Raw genomic sequence first — 21292 nt, forward strand, 5'->3', positions numbered from 1 at the left:
CCAGTTTGCTCAGTCATTTCTTACATACAATAACAAACATACATTTTGTTCCATGATGGCATTCTAAGTAGCATCATCTTGCATTTAACTACTGGTTAATTATATATAGCAGAGCAACTGGATAACAAAAAGCAACATTATTTTTATAATTTCATTTTAATATTCTATTCCTGCCTCATCTACCACCCCACTTACCCTCTGTACTTACTTCCCTATATGCAAAATGAGAATAAGGCTACTTACCTCACAGGTAAATTGTGAGAATTTATTCCTCTTTATAAAGCCATTTTGAGGCCCTCCAAATCTTCAGTTAGATGTTGGTAACAGAGGGTAAAAAAGTATTATATTCTTCCCTACTGAATAGAAATCCTTTGTAACATACTAAAAATTCTTTTTTGTACATATATATAGTAAAAATTCATATACATATATATACATATATATATATATATGTATATATATGTATATGAATTTTTACTATATATATGTACAAAAAAGAATTTTTAGTATGTTACAAAGGATTTCTATTCAGTAGGGAAGAATATAATACTTTTTTACCCTCTGTTACCAACATCTAACTGAAGATTTGGAGGGCCTCAAAATGGCTTTATAAAGAGGAATAAATTCTCACAATTTACCTGTGAGGTAAGTAGCCTTATTCTCATTTTGCATATAGGGAAGTAAGTACAGAGGGTAAGTGGGGTGGTAGATGAGGCAGGAATAGTCCTAAACCCTAACCTTTAAAAATATATATATATATATATAAAAAGAATTTTTAGTATATATATAATATAATTATAGCTGTAGTTAGGCAAAATCTCATGACACCAAGAGCACTGATTTGCTTTCAACCAAATTAAGCTATTTCACAAATTTCCTAAATCCTTATATAGCGATTTCTAACTTGAGAGGGGAGAAAATGCAGACATCAGCAATATTTTTAAATAAAAAGGGCATGGAAGGCACAAGTAATTTCATACAGATGACTTACAAATAGACCAGCAGTAGCAACTACCATGTCAGCAGGATTTTCTTCCCACATCCAACATCCCTAGACCTCCATTATCTCACACAAGTTGCAAAGAGAGTGGCTTGTAAACAGATGCTATGACTTTCCAAAACAGTGAATGCTGAGAGAGGATTGCCAGCTTTAATCTTGAAGCTAAAGAGCATCCCCAAGGAGGCAAATCACAAGCTGGGTTTTGTTTTGTTTTTTAAATTCCAAACATATCAGTAAGCAGTAGAAAAATGTATCAAAACTAAACTTGTTTACAAATGCTGCAAGCGAACAGCCTGGATGCAATGCATAAATCCAAGTCATGTCAGACAGCATTCCAGAATAATGTGTCAAAGAAAATGCAGAAAGACTTGTCTGTTTGTGGGAAACAATTGAGTCAGTTTGCTGACAAGCCCTTTGGACTCCTTTACATTGAATCAAACCCATTATTCAATGTCAGGCTTCCTTTATAGTTTAATATACAGAGATATTGCAAAGGAGACTTAAGAAATGTCTCAGTTAAGTACCTACACTATACACACATTTCTGGCCATTGTCTTTTTTTTTGTTCATTAATTAAATGCATCTTGGAGTAGGTATTTTTTTGTTTTTGGATGGGGATGGGAAAGGAGTTTGTGGCAAGATGCACTGAAGGTGATCTTTCCCTCATGTAGATCTCCTATAAAAGGTAGCAGTGCTGCTCTGGGATAGCTTTTGGGGAGGAATTCCAAGGAGAGACAGAGTCCTCCTTTACGGTGCTCCTCAGAGGGGTTCAGTGCAACCTATTGACCCTGCTGACCAAGACAGCCAGCGTTCCAGGATAGGTCTCCCTCATGACAGTTTATTGGACAAAGGCATTGCAGTAGCCCTCATTTGTCACTGAATCAAGTAGGAAGGTCAGGGACATTTACATTTGTGGTCCACAATACATTAAACTAACTGATTCCATAAGAATCAGTGTCCATGTATTTTAACATGGATTCGTAGCATCCAGAAGATTTAAAAAAAAACAAAAACAAAAAACCACAACACTGTTATGAATGGCCAGATGCTTTAATGGATTAAATACTGACTGGCCTTAAATCCCTCTGTCTGCAGATCAAGACTGACCCAGTGACCAAAGTTAAAAAAATTCACATTTTGCGGCCTCTTATTTTTTTTTTAAATTGGAATTTATATATTTTGTTGAAAGCCTATTTAGATATTTATACCATGCTCATCACTGTCATTTAAAATCGAGAGATACATCTGAGAACGTCAGTTGTGAAGTCCTCTATTTACTCTGGAAACAGAACATAGGCAGTGGCAGTACAAATTCCATGCCAGTCATATAGCCAAAAAAACAAAAGGAAAAAAAAAATCACACAAGAAGCCACTTTTAAGTCCATTCCACCGTTGGCCTCTTTGCCTACACATGCCAATGAGATACTAACTGTGTCAACTGTGATAGTGAATTCTGTGACTGACACCAGCCAATTAGGAAATGAACTGGGACCAACAACTCATTTCACATAGGCCACAAAATAACCTTTACATAAAACTTTTGACCCAGCTAAATCCATAATGTTCTAATGGTGAAAGTCTAATCTCCAGCCATGAGCCAGTCTGCTCCTTGAACCTTCTTTTAAAAAGCACCCAAATATAATAGTACAAACACAAGTAGTACGCACGAACAAGTGCACCACAACTTTAAGTCCAATAAAACAAGCTCTAAATAAATGACACTGTTCAATGTCAGAACACTGTGAAGGAGGAAAGACTCTGTCCAAAAGCAAAACCATTTAATTATTACAAAAGGTGGTACAGCCTCTACCAAAACTACTCTCCCACTTCCACCATGTATAAGCATGGCATTGTTCCTATGTACATTTAAAAGCACTTTAAGCCTATCTACCTCCCTCCAGAACACACATGCAGTCATGCTACTGTGCATTCTACATAACAAACCCATATACTGTAGTGCTGCCACCATAATTGCTCCAGGGATAAGAATTAAATGTTCAGTACTTTAAGACTTAAAAAAAAAAAATCACAACACTGCCAGATTAAAAATTTACCATTTTCAACTGTTATTTTGCATGCTGTTGACTTATTAACCATGTCATTTTCGAACTTTCCTCACAGACTCTGACCTACTGACATTTTAAGTGCACAGACAGACAGCAGATCAGTGGAATGAGGAGGACTGACATGGCATAATTAAAAGGCTTTAGTGCTGCCCTCCCCCATACAAAATAAAAATGGCAGTCTTGGTAAGATGCATGCAGCATAAGCGCTTTATTTCAAAAGAAAATCCCATACCATGGCCAGAAATCCTTGCAAAAGGGACACTACCTTAACGATGATTTTTGGTACAATAGTGCTTTAAGACATATTTTAGAAGTCCCTTGTATAAAGGCAACAGTAATTTTAAATTGGTACACAAAAAATGTTAAAATCAAGCATTTGTTATATCTACTACCTCCTACAGCACAACAAACACGTTGTTTAAAAAGGACTCCATGGATATAGAAGAAAGGAGTCTTACAAAAGAAAGTGCATCTCCCTAATTTTATACTTGGTTTTACTGAAACCCTGACATGAAAGCACTGTCACGTTGTTTCCATACGCACAGCACCAGTACCCTGAGAACTCGCGCAAAGTCACTGCACAATTGAACTGCATATTGTTACAAAATAAAGATTTGATCTGTCAGTGAGTTCGGGGCGGCAGTGAAAGGGGGAGGGAGGATTGATCTGGCGTTCGACTACCATTTCATGTTCTGTCCAAGTCACTTACACTATCTAAACCAACCATGTATCTATTGTACCGGTAACTCCATTGAATGCCACCCCCCGCATCCCAATCCCCCATTCCAAAAACAAAACAAATGTGAAGCTCACCACAAGCTACTCAAAGAAAAAACAATTAACATAAAAAGGTGTGTAAATCAGCCAGCCAATTAGTTCAATGTGTAATGGGAGCAAGGAACAGTATTTCACATAGAAATGAGGTATGAATTGCCCCAATTCGGCTAGTCATTCTCATTTCCTACTGCAGAGATCCAAAAATCAACTACTTAAAATGAGACAAAAGAATCTTTAGAACATTAATATTCCCAGTCTTTACTGATAAAAATTGCTAGACCGAATGACTAACAGTTATTCATCTCTAGATCACGAAACCATATATTGAATTAATATTACAAAAATGTATATATATTGCATTTAGTACTAACCTTATAAAAGCTGCATTTGCTCCTCTGGACAAGAAATCATTAATAGTTTTGGTAAAATCCCTTTATGTGCTCTTCCAGCTTGCTAATTCAAAGCTTCCATTAACACACTCCATTGCAGATAATTGCAGACAGCACACGCTCCCCTGCTTTTGCTAGTCCCAAACACAGTAAGGATAATCACATTCCAGCGGGGAGTGAACAGATGGTGGATTCCATGGTAACCAACTCTCCTAAGGCTATTGGTTGAGCGTGTGACTACCACTTATTGGGTAACAATCACTCTTTGTGCTTCAGCCTTGCAAATCCTTAATGAAGGGACATATAAGCTCCTAGCACTCACTGGGCATGCCTAGGCAGGTGTTTTGCCATTTAAACAAGGCACTGCACCACAACAAAAGCTTTCATCAGGATTTAACCTTGATGGTGCCTATGTCTAATATTTTGGGCAGGTTTAATGCTGAAGAATAAGATCACACAAAGCTCAACTTGAAGTCTATTAAAAGTAACTCAACAGTTATGGACACATGTAATTATCTTCTAGATTTTTTTCTTCACCTTAGTAATTTCCAAAAAGGTTAAGTGCAGTCATTCAGTCATTTTTTTTCCTTAATGAATTAATTTCCAAACCATAGTGGATAGATTGAGATTTACATTATCTTACAAGCAAACAAACCAGCTGTTAAAAAATTAAGTCTTATTCATAAAATACAAGAATGTAGGAGTGTTAGGTAAACTAAGTCTATGCTTGTATGGTACAAAAATAATTGCCAGAACAATTTCCCAAAGGTTGGTTTATTTCTACTGGAAAAGGTTTCATACCTACTCTGTTGGAACACTTGCTGCATTTTCTGGAGCTACTATGCTTTGCCTTACCTACAAGTGTTCTAATCTCCTAATTTAGGGATTTATTCAACAAGAATATTGCAGTTCCTTGCTTTTGTCGTTAGAGCCTCTGCTGGGTTCTCTGTCTTTCCATCCAGCGAGACTAAAGCTGATTCAGCAGCCAGAAGCTACCTGTTCTCCGCAGACAGTCTGAATATGAAGCAGAGAGGATTGTCTGGAAAACGCTTTTTGGACTGTGCAGTAACTGAAGCTACTCATCTCACCTGACCATATCCATCTAAAAAGAGGCCTACATTGACACATGTAGCAGCTCAATGGAGCAGTCTTAGCAAAATCCTCAGTGACATTATATTGAGGACAGGAAGAGCAGGGAAGTGGTTTTTCAAGAACAATTGATAGCAGTCTTGCCTGCAGAGAAGAAAGAGCCTGGAAGGCATACATTGAGGCTTTAATTGCATGCCATCCTCATTCAAAATAATAAGAGCCCTATTTAGTGACAGAACATGCCTATTAGTTTACCAATATTTTGTGGGTGGGATCTGTTTATAAGTTCAGCCTTTCACAGCCTCGCCCTCCAAATCTCTGTCATTTATACTTTACAGTGCTTTGGAAAATGGAAGAGGATTTTTGTAAACTGATGGCAAACCACCTAGTATCTGGATCCATCCTAAGCATGAGGAGTTTCCAATTCAACAGACTTACTATATGGAAAAAAGAAAAAACCCTTTCCCCCCTCTTCCCCAACAATATCGCTCTTATATTCTGCTAGCTAGCCCTGATCCTGCAGGCCCATTAGCAATTCCTAACGGAGAATGAGAACCCCTCTATTGGAACTCGCTGTGATAAGTCTTACGATTTCCCTGCAGATGATGCTGCACACCATGAGACCACTCAGTGCTGCCCTTCATTCGTGGATCCTCAATTCCTTTCATCCTCACTGCACCGCTGAGCTATATAAAGTTGATATAAAAGAACTAAGCTGATATAAAGGAACAAAAAAAACTAACTACAGTTATAAATTAAAATAAACTTAACTATTGCTAATAATTTGTTTTAGGGTGGCACCTAGAGATTGGAGCCCCATTGTGGTAGCCACTGTACAAACATGTAGTAAGAGTCCCTGCCCCAAAGAGATTACAGTCTAAATAGATGAAATAGACAAAGGGTAAGAGGAGAAAGAGGCACAGGCAGGCTAAGTGGCTTACCCATGGTGTCACAGCAAATCAGTGGCAGAGCTGGGACTAGAACCCAGGCAGTACCCTGTCCATTAGGCCACACTGGCATGCAATGTTAACTGATGTCTGAAATGCGTTACAAGTGACATTTGGGTTCAGAAGCCCAAAACTAGACCTGATATTTCCCCTCATGTCTATGTAGACCCCAGGCAACTCTCTCTGCAAATTCTTATCTATTCCCATTCTAAAATCATGACACGCGAAATGAGAACACTCAGGTGGAACTGGGTAAGAGGAGAATTGATAGGTAACGCAATGACATGGTACAAGCTGTGATGCAAGTAGCCCCTGTGATGTTTCACTCCATATTCTTTACGAAAATATGCTTATGATATGAACATAACATACCAGATATACTTTAGGCAAAATGGGTCTTGTAAGATATCATTGGAAAGGTTATAATTTATTGAACATAATTATCCAATCTGTATGCCTGTATCATTTCTGTATCTGAAGTTAGGAATATTGACTATGTTATTTTAGGTGACACCCACTGCCAACCTTTCAGGTACAACAACGGAAAAAAGCCAGACAGGGTGGATGGCCCATCAGCAAGGAAAACGGACTGTGAAAAAGCTTGGCCTCTCTGCAGACACTCCATACTGACACTGACTCATGAATGCTGTGATACTATGGAGTCAGGTGGTCTTGTCACCTGATACTAAACGTTTCCTGGGACTTCTTGTAACCTTCCACTGGAAGGAAAGGGGTGGGGGGAGGTGTCAAGTTTGGGAAACAAAGGATTGCTGCCTTATGTAAATCCTATTTAAGGATGGGGAGGAAGGCAAATGGGATGACTCCTCTCCATGGCTTGTTTGCCCAAGAAGAAAGACTACTAAAGCCACCTGAAGGGAAGGCGGGGGGAAGTTCCGACTGAGACAGGCGGTCCAATCTGAAAAGAAATATAACTGGAACTCTGAACCACAGAAACTTTGCAACCTACTGAAAAACAACATTTAGGGTAAGAAATTACATTTTGTAACCTGTTTCTTTAGTATCTTGAGCTTAGCTTGCATACTTTGTTTTATTTGCTCAATAATCTGCTTTGTTCTGTCTGTTATCTCTTATATTCACTTAAACTCAGCTTTTGTTGTTAATAAACGTATTGCTTGTTTATAATAGAAATTACATAAACTGTGTTATAACTGGGGGGGGGAGGGGGCAAGAAGTTGTGCATATATCCCTCCACACTGAGGGAGGGGGCGAATTTCATAAAAACTTTGTGTTTGTACTCCTTAAAGGGAGACAGCATGTGAGTGCTGCGGGATCCCTCTCACACAGAGCTGACTTCAGTGTGTCTCTGCAGTGAGGTGTGGCCCTGCCTATGTGTTATGGAAGAGGCTTGTGAGTCTAACCCAGCAAGACCAGGTAAAGGGGACCCAGGCTGGCAGAATAGGCTGATTGAGTAGGGGGAGACTCAGTTAAACCCCAGCACATCAGGTGACACCCCAAAGGGCCCAAACCCCTCACAGCCTCCGTCACGGAAAAGCTGAGGGAACACTGACTGAGATCGCTGGGGAATGTGAGACGATGAAATGTGGGATATGTTGGGCAGAGCACAAGATCTAGTCGTCCCAGGAAAAAGACTATGGGAAGACCCAGAAAAAGGTGATTTGAGACACTGAAGGAGGACACACAAAAAGTCAGCGTCAGCTTGGAAGACTCACTCGACAGGAATGTTTGGAGATGAAGAACAAGGACCACTGACCCCAACTAATGGGGCAAAGCAAAGGTGAAGAAGAAGATATGGCAGACTAATATAGGTCTGTATTATCTGAACACCTCAATCTTAAATATATTTATCCTCACAACACCCCTATGAGGTAGGGTACTATCATCACCATTTTACAGATGGGGAACTGAGGCACCAAGAGGCTAAATGACTTGCCCAAGTTCCCACAGAAGTCTATGACAGAGCAGGTAACTGCACTCAGATCTCCCAAGTCTTAGCCTAGTGCCCTAATCACTAGACCATCCTTCCACTCCAACTCCCAGTGCCTGTGCCACCTCGGATAATGGCTAAAGATCCCTTAACTCACTGAAAGCTGAGGAGATTGGTAAGAACTGATTAACGCACAGGAGTTGCTGCTGTCCTTGAGGATTTTTGGAGTCTTTTGCTGAGGAGGGTGAAAAGTATGGATGGGAACTGTGGGGCTGCCATTCTTCTCTGACTCTAAGGAGCTCAAATCACACACACTTTTATGCCACGCCGTGGTCTCCAATCTTTTTACACACAAGATCACTTTTTGAATTTAAATGCAACCCAGGATTTACCCCAGCCTGCTCACTCCATTCTCCTTCCGTCACCTGCTCTCCCCCACCCTCATTCGCTTTCACTGGGCTGGGGCAGGGGGTTGGGGTTCAGGAGCAGGCTCTGGGCTGGGGCCGAGGGGTTTTTGTATGTGGGAGGGGACTCCAGACTGAGTGTGGAGCAGGAAGTAGGGTGTAGGAGGGAATGAGGGGTGCAAGCTCCTGGAGAGGGCTCCAGGCTGGGGTGCAGGAGGGGTTGTGGGCCCAGTGCTGGTGCAGGAAGGGGCTCAGGCCTGGGGCGCGGGGTGGTGCTTACTTTGGGTGGCTCCTGGTCAGCAGCACAGTGGGGCTAATGCAGGCTCCCTGCCTGCCCCAGCACCACGCTGCTCCTGGAAGCACCTGGCATGTCCCTCCAGCCCATTGGGGGTGGGAGCATGTCACTCCGTATGCTGCCCCTCTCTGCAGGCATACCCCCACAGCTCCCTTTGACCTCAATTCCCCATTCTCGGCCAATGGGAGCTGCAGAGGCAGTGCCTGCAGACAGGAGCAGTGCGGAGACCCCCTGCCCTCCTTGTCCCCCGGGGCCACGCCGCCACAAGGATATGCCAGCCACTTCCATGTCCGGGAGTGGCAAGGGGCCAGGGCAAGCAGGGAGCCTGCCTTAACCCTGTTGCGCCACTCGACTGTTAGTGGCCAAAGATCACGACTATCAGAGGCTCTAGGGTTGACCAGTCGATCGTGATCTACCAGTTGGTGACCCTGCTGTAGAGAGACTGTGTAGTCATCACCTTAAGAAGAACAGAGGGAATGTATAGGTGTATGTACTAAGGTAGCATTTTTCAAAGTTTGGGTCACAACCAGTACTGGGTTGTGGCATGTCAGGCACTGGGTCACTCTGGTCAGCTCTGCTGACCAGGACGTTAAAAGTCCCATTGGTGGTGCTACCCAGCTAAGCCAAGCTAGTGCTTACCAGCTCCGATACCACGCTACACCTCGGAAGTGGCCAGCAGCAGGTCTGGCTTCTAGGCAAGGGTACCACGGGGCTCTGCGTGCTGCCCCCACCCTGAGCACTGACTCTGCACTGGAGTGCAGCGCAGTCCACAGTGCCAGGACAGGTGGGAAGCCAGCCTCTGACCCCAGCTGCATCGCTGACTGGGAGCCACCAGAGGTAAGTCTGCACCCCAACCCTGTGCCCCAATCCCCTGCCCCAGCCCTGAGCTCCTCCCAAACCTGGAACCCCTTTCTGTACCCCAAACCTCATTCCCAGCCCCATCCCAGAGTCCTGACTGCAACTCCCAACCCCAGCCCTGACCTCCTCCCACACCTCAAACCCCTCATCCCCAGCTCCGCTGAGTTGTTGGCAACAACAATTTTCAACTGGCTCCCCAGAAAAAGAGCTTGAAAAAATCACTGTACTGAAGTACATCCCACAATAAGAATTATTTAACTACAACAGAATGGTGAATCCTATGTGGAAAAAAACATCAATATAGTTACCACCCCATAACAAAATTATTTATAAGTATTTCCAGTGCTAGTTGTGTATGTTTATATATATTAAATCCTGTTCATTGAACCTGAAAGACTGTCATACAATGGCCTAACTCTGTGTAATATCTTTTAAGTCCTGAAGAGACAGAGTTCTGGCCTGTGTTTCAACAGAGAGATAGCCTGCACCTCAGGCTAAGGGGAGTATATTAGAGTTATATGTAACATTACTCAGCATCCTCTCTTTACCCCGGTACAGGTGGCTAATGCATTAGTCAAAAAGACCATATAACATCAGCTAAACAGATGGCAAACACTGTATCAAGAGAACAGTTTGATGCACCTTAAATTCCAACTGCCACAGGAGGAAAGTGATGCAGAAAGCACTACTGGCAATTCTTGCTAGGCCTTAGAACTGCCTTTGTTAGATGTTCATGCATGCAATCTTTTTGTGCTGCTGCAGAGTATGAAAGTCTTGCATAGCAATTTTCTGACAAATTGGCACATGTCTATTTTGTAAGTCATCTTGCTGCTCTCTAGCCTGAAGCTCCTTCAGTGGGTGCTAGCTTAGTTAGCAGTACCGTTATCCAGGAAATCAGGTCCTGATATTTAATCATGCAACTACAAAGTTTGCTCTATCTGTGACCACAGCTGTCGACTCTAATGCCAAGCACGCAAGAGAGAGGGGGAGTGCAAAGGGGAAAAGAACAGCAACATCTCAAATTTTGCTAACAGCAGCAGAAGCTGTGCCAATGAACGAATGCTCAAAATACTGTGTGTGTGTGTGTGTGTGTGTGTGTGTGTGCGCGCGTCACTCAATTGCCACAACTTGTGTTGGTCATGCTGTCTGGAGTGGCTCAAGACCATGAGTGCCAACCTCAGGGCAGACTGTCAAAAAGCAGGGCAGAGACACCAAACCAGTTGTATGGTGAAATCTTTTCATAGAACAAACCAGTAACAAGTGTGAACTCCTAAACCTCTCCAATAGTCTTATCATGGCATCACAGACAGTCCCCTTGGGCACTCCAGTTTATCTTGCCACCTAGGCAGGCTGGACTATGTGACAGATGGTCACTTCACCCCCAAAATCATAACAATATTCAAGTTACAACCAGCCCCAAAACACCAGTCACTTCCTACATGTCAGCTGTACTCAGATCTCAAACCAATGATTATACCTGTAGCCAATCCTGTAATAAACTAACTAAATATGTATTAAGGAACAGAAGAAATGAGAGTTTTACAAGGTTAGAACATGAAAAATATACATACACCAATGAGTTACAGTTGTAGACTTAAAAAAGCTAATATAAGCTTCTATAATAAGCAGCTGCATGCATCCTTTAGGGCTGAGTCATACCAAGCAGCAAAGGGATCTCTTGCTTGTGTTTATGAATCTTTGCTCTTCAGAGTCCAGACACCATAAAGAGATGCAGTTTCCTTTTCAGGGATTTTTATCCCCTTCACCCCAGAAGCCAAGCTGATGGGATGAGTTCATCCCCAGGCCTCCCCTTCTGGAGGGAGGGAGAGAGATATACAATCAACAAGGTTTCCTCTCCTTTGATGCTACATAATGCCTCATTTGCCTTCAATGGGTCATCTTGGGTTAGGGTGACCAGATGTCCCGATTTTAGGGTCTTTCTTATGTAGGCTCCTATTACCCTCCACCTCATCTTGATTTTTCACACTTGCTGTCTGGTCACCCTATCTTGTGTGCTGGACGAGCACTTCACTTTAATTAATGCTTCTTCTGTTTGGTAAATTACACAGTTACAGAAGTTTACAATGCAAACACTGAATATAACTTTATATTATGGGTTACAGATATTATAAGGTAGGATTAATACATGCAGCATCCTACAAGCAATTCCATAAAGTCTAAACACGGGACACATTCTTATATCTATTTTAACTATACTAATCCACAGATAAACCAGACTGGCCAGACCAGCTATTCATTAGTCAGTGCTCATTGAGGCCTGGGGCCCTGGCATAAAATGGCACCTTGTCTGCCAGCACCACAGTGTTAGCTTTCAGAGACCCCATGTATAATACTGTTTGCCTCTCTAGTAACACACACTCCTTGTTATCACTTAAAGAGTGCACAATCAAAAGCTTTTCCCCTCATTTCAAAGTTTTAGTTACTACAGTGATTCCACATTCCCCTGTGCAATCTCAATATAGAAAAAGGAAGCACACATAGTTCCCTGATTGCAAAACTAGATTACACTACTTGAATCTATTTCCTTACGATAACTATCCTTACACCTCTTGTTATCTGTCTGTAATTGACCATCTAGATTATCACTACAAAAAAGTTTTTTTCCTGCTGATAACAGGTTATCTTAATTAATTAGCCTCTTATACACACACACACACACACACACAATATTATATATATATACACACATATATACACACACACACACACACACACTATATGTTTCATTCTATGCATCCGATGAAGTGGGCTGTAGCCCACGAAAGCTTATGCTCAAATACATTTGTTAGTCTGTAAAGTGCCACAAGTACTCCTGTTCTTTTTACAGATACAGACTAACACAGCTGCTACTCTGAAACCTGATTGCAAAAAGACATTTTAGTAGTGCCTGTCTCTATGTGCACTAGTGTTATGCATACACAATGTGTTCTTGATCCTGAGTGGGGTCCTGGATGCTGCCATGATATTATAAATAGTTTTATGAAACTATAGGATCGAAGATACAAGGTCATTAAAAATAATTTATTTACTTTTGTGTTTAAAAGAATCTTTCCCTCTCTGCTGATTTGAATACATCAAAACATGTTTACATGGAGTTTTACAATATTATGAATATGTATTTCAGCAACAATAGAGAGTGTGAACCAGAGGGCCAGCAATACCTTTCTTTCTATCAAATCCGTAAGAATCAGATATTGGCATGGTGACATTTGCAGAAGAAGTGGCAAATAGGAATTTACGTTTTTCATAATTTGTCCATTAACCTATTAAGTAACCTCTAGTAGTTTTCATGTGTATAGATGGTGGGGGGAGGGAGGCAACCATGAAAAAAATATTCATAAAAAAAGAGTACCATTACTTGCATTTCCAATGATTGCACAGAACAAAATGAAGTGCATTATAAACTGAAGAAATATTGTTTTGCTAGTAAGAAACAATTTTTCAGACAGACATTTTCAGCATTATCAATAGTCTACTGACATCAGTATTGAAGCACTATCCCAGTCAAAGGAATACTGAAAGCATTTTTACCCATCCGTATGAATGCAGCTGTATAATTTGCTACATTGTCAAATACTTTACTTACTATAGTGTAAGTTCCACCATCACCTGACAAAGAGCTATGTCACATATTCTCAAGCCAGGTAGGGATACACAAAGTATTGCCAGCCTAGCCCTAGCTATTCCATTAAGGATGTGATATTTTATTTTTATTTTTAAGTTTAGCTATGCCAGCAAAAGCCCCAATGCAAATGTAAATATGCTGGCATAAAAGGGGCTTGTGCAGATACAGCTTGTTTTGTTTGGGGAACAGTTATAAGATATATTAGCAAAAGCATTTTTTTTTTTTTTACCAGTATTAGCTGTATGTGCAGTAGGAGGGTTTGCCATTATAGTTATAATAGAAAAGCTTTTAAGTACGGACGAGGCTTCACTATTAAGGAACCAAACAAAAGACCACTTAATGAGGCACTACAACCATCCCTTAATACAGATATAGGCGGTAACACTAAAGTTCCATTTCCCATCCCATGATCCACACAGATTGACTGGCAACAGAAGAAGCAGAAAGAGAAAATTCAAATGTTGGTGGCAGAAAACAGTTTAATACAAGACTTGAGCACAAAGCATATCTACAACATTTTGCCATTGCTATGAAGAGACATACTGCACAACACACCAACATTCTGCTTACTCCACTGACTCTCCAGTGAGCACAGAGTCCAATTCAGTGTGTCTGACCTGATGTTCAAAACCCTCAACAAGGGAGGGGAGAGCAGCTTTATTTACCTGAGAGATGAACTCTCCCTCCTCAACAGCTACATTTGTGCGTAGGAGACAGAAGTCTCCCAGGAGAGGGATCTAGAATGTGAAACTGAAACGCAAAAATGACCATATAGGTCTTATCACGTCTAGCAACAAATACAGGACATATCTATTTGACTTACATTTCCCTCAAATTATTTTTTAATTCCCTAACTCACACAAATCAGATGTATAAATTAATCAAGCCTTTCCTAAAGGCTGGAAAGGAGGAAATATTTCTCATCTCAAATTCTTGGGGGATGCTCAGATACTATGGCGATAGATTGTTATATTTAGCTAGCTAAATATATACCAAGGAACTATACTATATTTAAAATGCATTAGATTAAAAATAGCTTACTTACAGCCTCCCATGCCTTTCATCAAACAACCAACCAATGATGTGAACTGGACTTCTCCTTAATCGCAAAGATTTACCTGTTAATGCCTCTGCACATTTTGGATTTAGCCCATAAACTGGGCACAGAAAATGGTTTATAAAACACATTTTAAAAAAATAGGAAGTTCTGAATTTCATAATAGTTACTAACACTGACGTGACTCAGGAAATATGCAATACAAATTTCAAAACACAGTGAAGAGCAGCCAGGGGTTGGGAACTGGAGCAGAATTATATTTTTTATTTAAAATCATACTTTTAAAGGATTTGTTAAAAAAAACAAATACCACTTAATGCTCACAGATCTCATACCAGTTCAACTCAGTGTCCTGGGCAAATTTATCTTGGTAACTACATTCTGTGACTTAAAAGTTCTGTCCAATTACAGCTATGCAGATTATACTTCCCTTTCTTAAAAACCTGGTATGCAGTGTTCGTGAAGAATGACTATATAATACACAAGAAGTTGTATTTCAGTTTATAAAGTAATTTGGGCTCTTTGAATGACTTGAGTTAGGATATTAGCTTATTCTCTGGTTACTTCCATTTGCAGGCTCAGATTAAAGTTTGTCCTCTAAATTATATTTAAAATATTCAATTTATATCCAGGGAAGAGGTGCAGTGTCTACTCAAGCTAAATTATTACCCTTCAGCAACAAGCTGAGACTAGTAAATAGGACAGCCTTATATTTTAACTGTTTCATTCTTGCATCTTATTTTTATGTAATTTGTACTAAATCAATAGTATTAAATATTTGAATCCTTTATTATGTATTTCATTCCTGCAAAAAGCTAATACAGATACAATCAGTCACTGAAGTGACTTCCCAATTTTTTTCCTCTTTTGAATGCCAAGTATTCTACTAAAACTATACTATTGTTGCAACAGTGTTTTCAAAAGATTTAGTGATCTGTTGGCCTAAAATGCTCGAACAGCAAGCCATGCTTTCAAACCCAACATTCCCTCAAGGTCACAGACTTCCCACACATCAAAGTAGCAAACCCTTATAGAATAATCCTATAGAATTATGCGGAGATGAAACCAACACGTTTCTAAGGAAATTTTTCTAAACGACTATCCTTTCTACAGAACGTCTCTAAAAATCTATAACTTATAGAATTTGTTCAGGCATGTTACATAAGGAAAGAGAAGTCCATTTCAACAGATTTCCACGTGTGCAAGCTGTATATTGTACTTAACATACTGCAGTGAACACTCAGTGTAACATACTACTTTTTTCATACACAGTCCTCCTCTTTCCTTGAAGCTGGACTGTAAAGCATTGACACTAACATTTCCTTTCATGAGTATACCTACACAGGCAACAGCCATAGGTAAGGAACTAGTTGAACAAACAGAATGTTGCCAACTCTCACAATGTTTGCCATTCTTCTCAAAGCCTCAGTTTCTGTTTTTTCATTCACAAAGTGTGAAGCTGAATGGAGCTTAAAGTTGAATAAGTGAAAGTTTATTAACCCCCCTGGATTATTCTGTCCACATGTCTGAGCTGCTTCCTGCCTAATTCCCTGCATTATCTATTCCACTGGTATCCCATCAATAAGAGTCATTCCAGGGAACAGTGACTCTCTGACTTCAATTCCACCGATCATATTATACCAGGAGCCATGCGATGATGTGAAAATTTCAGCTTCCATTTAAAATACGTTTTTTTCAGTTGTGGAGAAAACTTGACCCTGCTAAAACCTCAGAAAATCAAAAAGTAAAAACAAAAAACAAAAACAAAAAAACACATTGTGGCTCTGTTTTTAAAGTGTCAAGATTTTTAAACAATTTCAAGATTATATTTTTAGGACCGAACATTATTTTGTTGGGTTGGCAATACCAAGATAGACCAAGAGATTAAAAGTAGTGTACAGATTTTATGAAACCCTGTGTCTTTAAGAAATGCATACTAGCTGATAAGTAGTTCTCCAAGAACTTACTGCTTATACATTCAGATAAACAGAACTAGGAAGACCATCTGCCATGGTTCCATCTGGTGATGCCCAATAGTTACCTCCATCTCAAGGGACAGAAACAGGAAGTACCAGGAACCAAGACAGCTGAGAGAATCTGGGAACACTAAGCTGATTCCTGTTGGGCTATACTGGTCTAACAAACATGAGGCTTTCCTGAAATCCAAGAACTCACTCCATGATCAACAAAAGTTGTCCCTGAAAGCATAGCTGGACCATGTTACTGTATGTACACATCATACCGAAACAAGCATATGTACTATATCTAAAGAACTCAGTCAGTCAATGATGGATTCACAGTCTAATTATTTTTTGTGCCTTTGCCAAGAAATCTGCTTGCTCAGAATGCCTATTACATGACATTTATTAGCATTCCTGGTTTTTTCTGCAACGCCTACTAGCTAGCATCTCATGTGACAATGGTACAGAATAAAAGAATGAGTCACTTCTAACACTCAACAAGGAATTTGTAAGAATAAGCAAAAAACACTATTATCCCCAAAACTGCTTTCTTTCATCCCTTCATGGTAGAATCTTGATCCAGAACACTCCTTTAGTCCCTTTCCTCCAGACATCATGCCACATATTTAAACGAACAGTACACAATGCCTTTTTAAAGCAACATTTTAGTCCTATAACTTCCCTTTGCCTTTTAAAGCATGGACAGTAAATTCTTCTTTATCCCACCCTAGTAATTTTGTGTTATGAAAGGAGCAATAGCGTGTCTGGTACAATAAATAAAACATCACTAAAAAAACCCCACTTTTGTTACACTTTTTTGTCTGAGTCAAATTTGGTTTCATCACTGCCATTGCTAGAGTTATTGCTCACATCAAAAACAAGGAGGAGTTATTCCATCTAAATGCATACAGAGCAATATCAGTGCTATATCACAATTATCTGAAACAAAATAACGCTTCAACATCTACTATACAAACAGTACACTTTATATTCAAGCTTACTTTAGGTGACCTATGACATTCAAATAACTAAGGTTGTACTGTTAGACAATATCCATTTTTGGCTCCCTCTCCCTAATCCATTTTCATTGCACCAATTTACATTAATTGGGTCTTAAGATGCTCACATACTACAACGACTGACATGATAAAACCTTCCAAATGCAAACAGATGGACATCATACCAAATGGACTAAAGATAAAAATCCACTGCTATCTACATACTACACAGACCACAGTGAGAGACTATGCCATACTCTGTCAAAGAAACTGAGGAACCACCTGATCAGCATCCTATACAGCAAACCGGAAAACATCAAAAAAGAGCTCTCCAACCTGGAGACTCATTAATAACCAAACTTCCATACAAATGGACTTCACTAAAATAAGACAGAAGATCTACATTACTCACTTCATCTCTCTACAAAGGAAAAAGTACTGTAAGCTGTCTAAACTCCTACCTGCCTCATGGGGCCACAACCGTGGTACCCCCAACCCACCCAGCAATATCATCAATCTATCCAACTACACACTCAGCCCAGAAGAAAAGTCTGTCCTATCTCGGGGACTCTTTTTCTGCCCTGCCACCCCCACCAACATGATACAGTTCTGCGGCGATCTGGAAGCCTACATTTGCCGTCTCCGACTCAAAGAATACTTTCAGGACAACACTGAACAGCGCACTGATACACAGGTACCCTCCCACCAACAGCACAAGAAGAACTCCACATGGACTCCTCCTGAGGGTCGAAATGACAGTCTAGACCTCTACATTGAATGCTTCCGCCGACGTGTACAGGCAGAAATTGTGGAAAAACAACATCGCTTGTCTCATAACCTAAGTCGTGCAGAACGCAATGCCATCCACAGCCTCAGAAACCACCCAGACATTAATCATCAAAGAGGCTGATAAAGGAGGTGCTGTTGTCATCATGAACAGGTCTGACTACCAAAAGGAGGCCGCCAGACAACTCTCCAACACCAAATTCTACAGGCCACTTCCCTCAGATCCCACTGAGGAATACACTAAGAAACTGCAACATCTACTCAGGACACTCCCTACACTAACACCGGAACAAATCAACATACCCTTAGAGCCCCGACCAGGGTTATTCTATCTACTACCCAAGATCCACAAACCCGGAAATCCTGGATGCCCCATCATCTCAGGCATTGGCACTCTCATTGAAGGACTGTCTGGATATGTGGACTCTCTACTCAGACCCTATGCCACCAGCACTCCCAGCTATCTCCGTGACACCACTGATTTCCTGAGGAAACTACAATGCATTGGTGACCTTCCAGAAAACACCATCCTAGCCACCATGGATGTAGAGGCTCTCTACACAAACATCCCACATACAGATGGAATACAAGCTGTCAGGAACAGTATCCCTGATGATGCCACAGCACAACTGGCTGCTGAGCTCTGTGCCTTTATCCTCACACACAACTATTTCAAATTTAATCACAATATATATCTCCAGATCAGTGGCACCGCTATGGGCACCCGCATTGCCCCACAATATGCAAATATTTTTATGGCCGACCTGGAACAACGCTTCCTCGGCTCTCGTCCACTCACGCCCCTTCTCTGCCTACGCTACACTGATGACATCTTCATCATCTGGTTTCATGGGAAGGAGACTCTGGAAAAATTCCACCAAGATTTCAACAGCTTCCACCCCACCATCAATCTCAGCCTGGACCAATCTACATGGGAAGTCCACTTCCTAGACACCACGGTGCAAATCAGTGATGGTCACATTAAACACCACCCTATACCGAAAACCTACCGACCGCTATGCCTACCTTCATGCCTCCAGCTTCCATCCCTAGCACATCACACGATCTATTGTCTACAGCCAGGCACTGAGGTACAACCGCATCTGCTATAACCCTTCAGACAGACAGAGACCAACACCTACAAAATCTCCACCAAGCATTCTCAAAACTACAATACCCGCATGAGGAAATAAGGAAACAGATCAACAGAGCCAGACGTATATCGAGAAGCCTCCTACTGCAAGACAAACCCAAGAAAGAAACCAACAGGACTCCACTGGCCATCACATACAGTCCCCAGCTAAAACCTCTCCAACGCATCATCAGGGATCTACAACCCATCCTGGACAACAATCCCACACTTTCACAGGACTTGGGTGGCAGGTCAGTCCTCGCCCACAGGCAACCTGCCAACCTGAAACATATTCTCACCAGTAACTGCACACTGCACCATAATAACTCTAGCTCAGGAACCAACCCATGCAACAAACCTCGATGCCAACTCTGCCCACATATCTACACCAGCGAAACCATCACAGGACCTAACCAGATCAGCCACACCATCACCGGTTCATTCACCTGCACATCCACCAATGTAATATACGCCATCATATGCCAGCAATGCCCCTCTGCTATGTACATCGGCCAAACTGGACAGTGGCTACGGAAAAGGATAAACGGACACAAATCAGATATTAGGAATGACAATATACAAAAACCTATAGGAGAACACTTCAACCTCCCTGGCCACACTATACCAGACCTTAAGGTGGCCATCCTGCAGCAAAAAAACTTCAGGACCAGACTTCAAAGAGAAACTGCTGAGCTTCAGTTCATTTGCAAATTTGACACCATCAGCTCAGGATTAAACAAAGACTGTGAATGGCTTTCCAACTACAAAACCAGTTTCTTCTCCCTTGGTTTTCACACCTCAACTGCTAGAACAGGGCCTCATTCTCCCTGATTGAACTAACCTCATTATCTCTAGCTTGCCTGCATATATATATATATATATATATATACACACCTGCCCCTGGAAATTTCCACTATATGCATCTGACGAAGTATTCACACACGAAAGCTCATGCTCTAAAACATCTGTTAGTCTATAAGGTGCCACTGGATTCTTTGCTGATGATATAGCCTAGGTAGAACAGAATTTGAGATCTAAGTTCGAGATCTATTCTTCAATGCAGTTGTTGATTTTGGTAGCAACTGTAGGCCCTAGCCAAGATGGAGGCCAAATTGTACCAGGTGCTATACACTTATATACTAGCAGTCCCTTGTCCTAAAAATCTTACAATCTAAGTAAGCAAAAGAGATAAAAGAAGTATTGTCTATTTTAAAGATGAGAAGACTGTGGCAGAGATTAAATAATTTGCCTGAGGTCACACAGAATCCTGAAACACAGCCATTAACTGACCCAGGGTCCCAGTCCAGTACCTTAACCAAAGACCATCCCTTTCACCAATCCACAACTGACTTTGATCAAGCCACTTTTTCTACACACGAGTCTGCCACAGTAGCTTTAACATTTATATAGACAAGCAAGTCCTTGGTAAGTGTTTCACACACTGATTACCAGAAATGTCTTTGTTTTTCTATTTCAGGTTCTCTGTGGTGATGTCAGTTATATATTCCCACAGCTCTTATGTCTTCTTCCAACTCCCCTTCAACTTACTTCTGAAGAGTCCTCTTTCCATTTAGTTTCATTGCTACTTTTTATTTGCAAGCATGAAATAATTTTGTTTTTCACCCAGATGTGTTTTCCACTTCTCTGTTGAAGTTCTTTCATCTGGAATCTCCTTTTACAAGACCTGTTTAATCAACTGGAAAAAGCCCTTTCCACTGTCTTAAAAAACAAAATAAAAAAAGCAACACAAAACTGATTTAAATGGGGCAGGGAAGGGACTGAAAGGGTTGGCTACCCACTGCAGAAGTATTTCAAGGTTTGATACTTAAAGATTGTCAATGAAGCTTCATTTGAGTTAGATTTTCATAGTGATGACTAACAATCTTAGCCTCATATTAAAGCTGGCTACCACAGTCTTGCCCCTTGTCCCAGTTGGTTTGTAAATGAGGCTCTGAGGCAGCATGTGTTGAGTGTTCAATAG

The 21292-nt window shown here is 40.9% G+C and overlaps 1 protein-coding gene across 3 annotated transcripts in view; it reads right to left on the bottom strand.

Annotated features, from left to right (window-relative positions):
* FGD4 (FYVE, RhoGEF and PH domain containing 4) overlaps positions 1-21292 on the bottom strand; it is a 217671-nt gene that overhangs the window by 129709 nt on the left and 66670 nt on the right. Inside the window, exon 1 of one of the 3 annotated variants that reach the window (XM_050918313.1) lies at positions 14423-14499. The exons of 1 other annotated variant lie outside the window; for it this stretch is intronic. In XM_050918313.1, coding sequence (XP_050774270.1) covers positions 14423-14441 — 19 coding nt within the window. In that variant the 5' untranslated portion in view covers positions 14442-14499. Of the gene's footprint in view, positions 1-4214; positions 4353-14422; positions 14500-21292 lie in introns of those variants that run through there. One more of the 3 variants, XM_050918332.1, reaches the window with a different exon arrangement.

The sequence above is a fragment of the Gopherus flavomarginatus genome, chromosome 1 (assembly GCF_025201925.1).
Source record: "Gopherus flavomarginatus isolate rGopFla2 chromosome 1, rGopFla2.mat.asm, whole genome shotgun sequence".
NCBI lineage: Eukaryota > Metazoa > Chordata > Testudines > Testudinidae > Gopherus > Gopherus flavomarginatus.